The sequence below is a fragment of the Eublepharis macularius genome, chromosome 5, assembly GCF_028583425.1.
Source record: "Eublepharis macularius isolate TG4126 chromosome 5, MPM_Emac_v1.0, whole genome shotgun sequence".
Classification (NCBI taxonomy): domain Eukaryota; kingdom Metazoa; phylum Chordata; class Lepidosauria; order Squamata; family Eublepharidae; genus Eublepharis; species Eublepharis macularius.
In genome coordinates, this window is record NC_072794.1 from 4,327,957 (window position 1) to 4,336,626 (window position 8,670).

At 53.8% G+C, this 8,670-nt stretch overlaps 1 protein-coding gene across 1 annotated transcript; it reads right to left on the bottom strand.

Moving 5' to 3' along the window:
* Positions 1-3,475: 3,475 nt before the first annotated feature.
* ARRDC2 (arrestin domain containing 2) lies at positions 3,476-8,193 on the bottom strand. The gene is made up of 8 exons (XM_054981965.1): positions 7,909-8,193; positions 7,746-7,812; positions 7,489-7,636; positions 7,179-7,281; positions 6,477-6,733; positions 5,588-5,750; positions 4,737-4,888; positions 3,476-4,561 (listed from the first exon to the last, which is right to left on the bottom strand). Exons 1-8 carry the CDS (start codon positions 8,183-8,185, stop codon positions 4,505-4,507), a joined length of 1,224 nt encoding a protein of 407 aa, XP_054837940.1. The 5' UTR covers positions 8,186-8,193; the 3' UTR covers positions 3,476-4,504.
* Positions 8,194-8,670: the final 477 nt, after the last annotated feature.

An 8,670-nucleotide genomic window follows, 5' to 3' on the forward strand; every position in this document is an offset into this window, starting at 1 on the left:
ATGGACCTGGGGAGATACGGTTTCCCCTGTGGAGAAACTCATATGTATTACGTAATTACATGTGGAGCCCCCAGTAGGGCCAACAGTACACATCTAGGGCCAATTCATGTTCTAAGAATGGCATGTGCGTAGAAAGGCCTAAGTACCCAACCAACCAAGTCTATACTGACATGGAAACATGGACTCCTGGGAGAAATATGCTGACCTGGCCTGGGGAAATGTCATGTGCTCGGGGCCTTGGCATAAGGGAAAGCCACGTTCATTCATGTGTGTGTGTGTGTGCATGTCTGAGAGGGCAGTAAATGAAATCCTCTGGAGCTTTGGGGTTAGGTGTCATCAATATGCAGATGACACCCAGCTCTGTATTGCATTACCAAAGCCTCCAGATGCATCCATCGTTGTTCTGAACTGGTACTTTGAGGCTGACGTCAGGTGGCTAAGGCAGAACTTAGCTAAGGCTAAGCTGAAGCTGAATCCAGACAAGACGGAGGTAATGCTGGTCGGGAAGGCCAATGTTCTAGAGGGACTGGATCCATGTGTCCCGGATAGAGCTTCCTCGGAGCAGGTTAAAAGCTTGGGGGTGGCTTACTCTCTGAAACACTGGTTGGCATGGTGGCCAGAAGAGCCTTCTATCAGCTGCATCTGGTGCCCTAATTGTCTTGTTACCTAGATCAGCCGATCTGGCCACACCTATCCGTGCTTCTGTAACCTCATAGTTGAATTAGTGCAACATACTCTATGCAGGGCTTCCCCTGAAGACAACCCAGAAACGACAACCGGTCCAGAATGCCAGTCTTCCTCCAAGCTCAATTCAAGGGGCTCCTTATGACCTTTAAAGCCCTCTGTGACTGGGACCCACATATTCGAAGGACCATCTCCTTCCATCTGTCCCCATATGCCAACTACAGCCCTCAGGCAGCCATTTGATGGCTATCCCACCAACCAGAGGCCCATCCACCAGAGGCCAGGCCTTTCCCACTGTGGCTCCTGCTCTGTGGAATGGGCCCTCTGGAGAGGGGGGGGGGAACCCCTTCTTGGAGACCTTCAGGAGGCACTACAAGGCTTGCTTGTTTGCCAGGACTTTTGAGGGTGTGTGAATGGGCAGCATCTTTGAGCATGTTATTTTATCTAGGTTTTAACTGGGATTTTTTTTTAACCATTATTGAACCATAAGGAAATGTGGGATACAAATGTTTAAATAAAGAATGTCATAGAATCATAGGGGGGGGGTCATCTAGTTCACCCCCCTGCACAATGCAGGAAATTCACAGCTACCCCCCCTTTCCCCCTCGCACACCCAGTGACCCTTGCTGCATGCCCTCCTTTCCGCATTTAGTGCCCAGAAGATGGCAAAACACTGTCAGGATCCCCAGCCAAACTGGCCTAGGGAAAATTGCTTCCTGACCCCAAAGTGGCGATCGGCCTTACCCTGGGCATGTAAGAAGGGGCTCCAAGAACTAAGCCCTGATGTAACCCTTCCTGCCCTCCCTCTCATGATCTGCCCAGGTTCACAGATACATGTCCTGTATCTGAATGCTGTAGCTGTGTGCCGCTGGAAAGATGAATCCTTGGGCCCGAGTAGAGGGTGTTTACCTCACGAGAGCAGCCTCACTTAGGTCTTGCCTTTTTATGACTGAGGGAGCAAGTAGTATAAGCAGAATCCATGCCCCATTCCTTCCGCTTTTGTAAAAATAGGGCACAGTTTAAGGAAAAGGTAGTCTACACAGGGCTGCTATGGGCCGGAAAGTTACCAGGGCAGTTGGACCTGGAGTGACTGAAATTGAAGACCCCATTTGGGGATGTGACATCTGCTTGGCCCACTGGTCATGCAGTGTCCTTGGCCTTGATCCCCAGGCCAGTGGCTATTTTTGTGATCACAAGGCAAGACAGACACAGCCAAGGAACATATTTAGGATTTCAGACCAGGGAGGATCAGCAGAGCAGCCTGCTGTGGGTACACAAGAGCTTCCGTGGAAGGAAGAAATGCAGGGAGACAGATTTCTGACCTAGAACCAGTCAGTGGCCACATGCCAACTTTCAAATTGCAGCTCCCTGGGCAGAATCTGGTGCACCGTTCCATTAAATTCTGAAATTATTAAAGGTTTTGATTCTAGGGAAGGGATGGCCTTTTTGCCCGTTTCCCCCTCCTGCGGAGCCCCCATTTGCCCCTCACACATACACACAGAGTTGGTCCCAAAGGCAGCTGAATATAGAGGAATGTGCCTTCCACTAGCATGAATCCATCACTTGTGCTGCTCAGGATCCAAGCCACAGCTTCCAGTCTTACAAGGAACTAAAAACCCCTCACACACACACACCAATTTACATTTGAGTTGGGTAGAGTAGCTTCTGCCTATGAAATTCGAACACCAATTTCCCCCATCTCTGTTCTAACTCTTGAAAAGCAAAAAATGGAATAAAAATGTGCAAAATCCTGGACTAAAAAACAAAAACATGGAAATGCCAAATGGAAGGTCTGGTGGTGGAAAGTGCTGTCAAGTTGCAGCCAACTTATGGCAGCCCTGTATAGCTTTCAAGGTAAGAGGTGAGCAGGGGCGATTTGACACTGCCTTCCTCTGCAAAATGACCTGACACTTCCCATCAAAGTACTAAGCAGGACCAACCCGGCTTAGCTTCTGAGGAGCTCAGGCTAGCCTGGGTCTAGGCCATCTAATTTCTACAGCATGTGTGTCCAAGGGGTGGACAGAATAGGTAACAAGGCAGCTAATGTAGCCCGAATGAGAGGCAACAGGAGCTGCAGAGTCTGGGATAAGAGGTGGGACTTCCTGTCCTAGAACTTGCACCCTTTCACCCGTCTACAGTTGGGAACAGGCACCATTCCCAGACTGACTTTCTGGCCAAGTGACCTGCTGAATCCCTCCCTAGACATAATATCTCCAGGGAGGGGGCTGTGGGAGCTGGCCACACCATCCCTGACGCTTAAGAAGCTGGTGACGCCACTTAGGGCATGTCCTTTTCCATGGAGAGAGTGCTTGGGTAGAGCATGGCGTTCTGGCTGAAATCAATGGATTATTCACAGAAAATCCGTAATTCTGAGGTTTCCTTTTCCTTGATTGCTCCCGAGACTCAACTTTCTGAATCTTTCAGCTGCAGGCAGCCTACAGTTCCATGGAAGAACCCTTGCTTTGCTTAGAGGCAGGCTGAGGTTGATTCCTTGGCACCTCCAGTTAAGGGGGTCACAGAACTGCGGGGTGATACTATGATTGGTACATAAGCCAAGTGACTTCAGGGGAAAGATCACCAGGCCCCTTCTGCAGGAGGCCAACCCTCCCCTCCCCTAACCTCCCCTCTTCTGGGTTTCTTTTCACAATGCTGCCTGAGGCCCTGCCCAGGCTAAAAGGAAGCCCCAGAATGTTTAACTGCAGCTTGCAGCGAGCCTTCACTTTATCGCAGCTTCTGTTCTCCTCTGTGGTCTCCCTTTGGTCAAACTAGAAGCATAAGTATCCCCACTGGAGAAGTTTCATAAGTTTATTGTCGTTTGTAGAAAAGCAAAAATACAGGCACGCACAAAATAAGCTTTGTCTCTTCAAACACAGTTTATGAAAATTATAAAACAGCAATCTAAAAATATATAATTTAAGAAGTGCATCAAAACCAGAGTATACGCCAGTGGCTCAGTGTAGGGAAAATCTTAGCAATCTTGCAGCTGAGCAGATTTGGAAAGTTTTTCATTTGTGGAATGCATCTTTGAGTGTGCTCCCCCCTCCACCAGACAGATTTAGGGTCTAATTCTGATCTGTCCTACAAAAGGCAGAAGTATACTGCAAGGAACCTCCCATGCAAACTGCTTATTCCCACTTTCCCCTCTCGTGAACTGCTAGATGCCCAGGACAAGGTTTTGAGGACAGCAGAGCTTCTGTATACAGTCCCAGCAAGGCTTGTCCACAGCTGCACACGTCTCAATAGAAAATCCATCTCTTCACCTCACAGAGGTAGTCTTCCATACTCAAGACAACGGATAAGTGAAGTTGCCAGTCAAGCCCCGGCTGCAGCCACCCGATCCTGCCATCCAGCTAGTGCAGTTATCAGCAACCACTGCTGTTTGGTTTACAAACCTGTGGCGGAGTGAGGAACAACCTAACTCCACCACCCTTTGAATCATGGCAGAGCTGCTTCTCCAAAATGCCCCTGCCCAGTGGATGCTGCAGGCCTGGCCAATCCTTAGAGCACTGGGTGGTCCGAAACACAACCAGCAATGCTGAGGTGGTCACTTTGTCCGAGTACAGGAATCTTCCTCTCTGAAGGCAAGAAGGCAGCTTCCTTCTTCAAGACGCACGTGGCGCCCAAGGGACCGAGCCGTCTCGCTGCAGGCTAGAGTGGCTCCACAGTGCACAACGGAAGAGAGAGCTGTCTCTCTCCTTCCTCCATCACCAACACCAACCGGGTCCAGAGGAACACCAGCCAGCTCCTCCGTGGAGCACCCCGTGCTGAATGCTCTGAGCAAAGCCCCCGTCACAGAATGGCAAGTCTGACAAGGTTTCCTTCAGCATGTCATGCAGCGTGGGCGGACGGAGCTATCGGAGGGAGGATTAGGATCCACCTGGAGAAGGAGCAGGAGGACAAGGCAGAGAGAAGTCAGGAACCATCTTCGAGAAGGTTTCCCTCCCACCACACTTGCTATTTAAGTGCTACAACAGCGACCACAGCAACGGGGCAATTCCTTGGCAGAAAACGACCAAGAGCCACTGGCATCTCTCTCCGCAACCACTGCTCACCTCTGAATAGAGAGGGGGAGGCCGGTAGCGAAATTCCTGGATGTAGGCAAAGAATGGCCCTTCAAAGACACTGGTGGCCTCATCCTGGCAAGGACGGGGCAGGTTCTCAATAGGCTCTTCGCTGGTGACCACAGAGGAGTAAGCTGGTGGAGCTGTGGAAAAACACAGAAGCGGTGGTTAAAGAGGAACCCCGTTGAAAGGAGAGACCTGAGGCCTACCGATGAAGGGGTCTAAACAGGACACATGTGCAGGCTTATCGCAGGGCTCTGGGCTTTGGTAAGACTGCAGATGGCCTGGGACAGATGGCCAAGGTAGAACTGGGCCTCCTTGACAAACCTCAGCTTTCTTTTTTGGAAGTTATTAACCCTTATGGGCCCTGCTTTTAGCACAGGCCTGGGTACCATGGCAACAGTTGCAGAAAAGATGTGCAGCTTTCCCATCTGTTAGGAAGGATCTGCCTCAAGCAGGGCTTTTTTTCAGCTGGAATGCGGTGGAACGGAGTTCCAGAACCTCTTGAAAATGGTCACATGGCTGGTGGCCCCGCCCCCTGATCTCAGCGGCACGGAGGGCAATCTCAACTCCCCTCTGTCTGGAGATCAGGGGGCGGGGCCACCAGCCATGTGACCATTTTCTCCAAGGAGAACCCACTGAGTTCCACCGTCTCTTTTCCCAGAAAAAAAGCCCTGGCCTCAAGTATCATATTCAGTTAGCGAAGGGAGACTGAGGCGTGCCTAGGCCGTTGAAGAACTGCCTGCCTAGGGCCCTCTCTGTCACAGCTTGGTCTGGTTTTCCACTGCTGACCTCTGTTTAGGCGCTTTCAAACTTGCTCTTGATTGCCAGCAAGCACTTACCCTCGGGCTGTTCAGGGATGCCCATCCGGAGCCAATCCAGATTGATGCTGTACTGGCTGCTAACGCTGGATGTGCGGCTGCCAAACGGATGCAGTGGGATTGTCCCAATCACCAGTGGCAGCTCCAGGAGCAGTTTAGAAGTCCCAGGAATGTCAACACAGACCTGCAAGGACAAAGGTAGGAGGGGATGGGTACAATCAAGAGCCTGACAGGGGCCTGCAATGCTCCTGAGTTGCACGCTCCTGGAGAGAGAACACACCAGCTGAAAGTTCAGGAGGGGCCAATGTACTGACACAGCGTGATCTCTAAGAAGGGAGCCTCCACTTGGCACATGGAGGAGAGGGGATTTTGTGCTTTGAAAATTAATTTGTTCTGCATTGTTTATTCAACTTAGGACTGTGAGCTTTAGCCCTCTTGGGGAAAACGGTGTTAAAAATGTACTGATTTTACAATACAAGTTCCAAGCATTACTTTTACCAGTTTAAGCCTTGACCAATTTTTGAGATAAGGAAGAACCCAATTTAGCAGCATACTCACTTCCATGTACACATGTATACACACACACAAATATATTTTTGTTAATTTTTAAAGTGCCGTTGGACTTATTTTGCTACTACAGACTAACATGGTTCCCATCTAGAAGTAATGTAATCTTGAGACACCTTAAAGGCTTATTGTGGCCTATTCATTCATTTGTGAACTGCAGTCCTGCTGCATGCAGCAAAGTGGGTTCAGTCCACAAAAGCTTATGCGCATAGTAAGTGTCGCTGGTGTGAGACAGCCATGGAACATCACACGTGTTCCAAGACTGGGGGCCTTCGGTTCCTGTAGGCCAGGTCATCTTACACGAAGAGAGACCCACGCTTTGCCATCTTTCACAGGGGCTCACCTTGAGCACATACTCCACATGGATGATACGGCACTGCAGGATGGAGGGCCCTACGGGAGGGATCTTGAGCGCACGCCCGTGCCACACTTCACGCTTGCCTGCTGCGATGGGGTCACCCACGATGCTTGCCACAACTGACTTCTTCTGCTTCTTGGTACCCCGAGCAATGAACGTCTGCGTCTGTATGATGGCCGCCTTGGGGACCACTGAGCGAGTGGTGCAGTTATCAATTTCAGCAAAAATGGGGATGACTTCACCTGCCAAAGGAAAGCGAGGGCAGACCGGCATGAGATGAGGATGCCGCTGCTGCCAAGTTTTGCTAGCTGGTCCGAGATGCTCCTCCTCGTAACACTGAGCTGACACCCACCAAGGGCAACCAAGAGAACTGCTGCACTTTCCTCCCTTCAAGGCGGTCTTGAATCTAGGGTGGCTTCACGCACATTTTACTAGAGAAACAATCTAACCAGACTCCCTAAAGTACCGAACACTTTAATCTCCAGTCAATGTCCTCAGGATCTTTGGGGAAGTCCAGTGTCACCCTGGCCACTTGGGCCTTTGGGCTGATGAACTCTGAGCAATCACCCCAAGCTCTTGGTAAATTCAGAGCAATGGGAAAACAAGAAGCTTGGCAAGTCTTTCAGAAGAGGGCAATCCATCCGCCACTCCCTTCTGACACCTGCAAAGGAGCCGCCAGTAAATCACCTGGTGTGTAGCCTTTCCGATCGATCTTGGCAGAGACCGAAACCTGCCCCCGGTTGCGATACCAGGCACGAGCCGGTTTCTCTTTGGCACCAGCCTGAGGAGCCTGTTAGGAGAAGAAAAGAGAAACAGCCATTTAGTGGAAGAGGTCAGTAGCTTCAGGGGAGGAGCGACTGTCATGCAGTAGCTTTACCGGGTGTCAGGCTGGAATGTGCACTGGAAGCGGAATTGTTTAAAGGGAAATAAAGAGTTCTTATCAGCCTAGGGAACTCCCTGCCAGCGGATGCTGGGAGGGAATCCAAGCGGTGCTCACCAGCAGGGCCGGCGTGTTGATGTCGATGGGCTCCAGCACGGTGAACTCCTTCCGGGCTCTGCGGACGGTGGCCCAGGGCCGGTGCAGCTTGGCCTTCACCCAGTAGCGGACGCTCCCGTGCTTCCCCTCGAAGGAGGTGGCCAGAGCCCTGCAACCAGGAAAAGCAGCCTTGAGCAGGGGCTGGGGCAGAGGCAGGGCCGGGGCAGGCACCCCCGACAGGAGAGGAGAGGAGAGGAGGGGGCGCCGCGCAGACTTACTCGGGCAGCTGGAAGGCGAAGGGGAATTCGTGGCGGCCGGCCGGCAGGACTGTCACGCCTCCGCTGTCTGGGGAAGCAAGAAAGGGACGGTCAGCCCCGCGCCGTGTTCTCGGGCAGCCCAGCTGGGCGGGCGGGCGGGCGGACAGGCGCCGCGCTGCCTTACCTGGCGGGGCGAGCAGGACCTGGCGGAGGCTGAGGAACTCCACCTGGTCGCCGAAGCTCTGCGTGTAGGCGGTGCTGGAGCCGGCCGAGCGGGACTCGGTCCAGTGGACCTTGGCGCAGCCGTAGGCGTGCAGGTGGAGGGCACCCAGGCGCGCCTCGCCCGACAGCTCCAGTACCACGCGGCCGGCCACGCTCTCGCCCGAGCTGAAGACCGGCGGCGCCGCCACCTCTGGGCAGTCGAGCTGCACGCAGAAGCGCTTGAGCCGGTCGAAAAGCATGGCTGCGGCGGCGGGACACTGGCGCCGGCGCCCCACGGCCAGGCCCTTAAAGGCCAGCGGCGCGCCGGGCCGCGCCTCCCGGGCGCCGGCAGCCAATCGGGCCCCAGGGGGCGGCCCGGCCCTGCGGCCAAGAGAGGGAGCACGGGACTGGCCGGTCCGGACCGGCCCGGGCCGGCGACCGAGACCCGCGCGAAACAGGGCCTTCGCTCTTCGGAGCGCTGTCCGGCGTGCCGAAGGGGGCTCCAGCCCTGTCGTGGCGGGGGCGTTCGGCCGGCACAGCGACCCTCCTGGGTGGGCGGGATGTCGCTGGGCCGGGGGCGCGGGCTCGGCTCGGGAAGAAGACTCAGCTGTGGGGCCGAAAGAAGGGAGGCGGGCCTGTGGGCCCGTTTGGCGGGGCCCGGCGGCCCGAGGGGAGCCGAGCAGGGGCGCGCTGCGCCGCTCACCCGCGGCCTGCCCGAGGCCCGGCGGGAGCCTTCTGGGCTCTT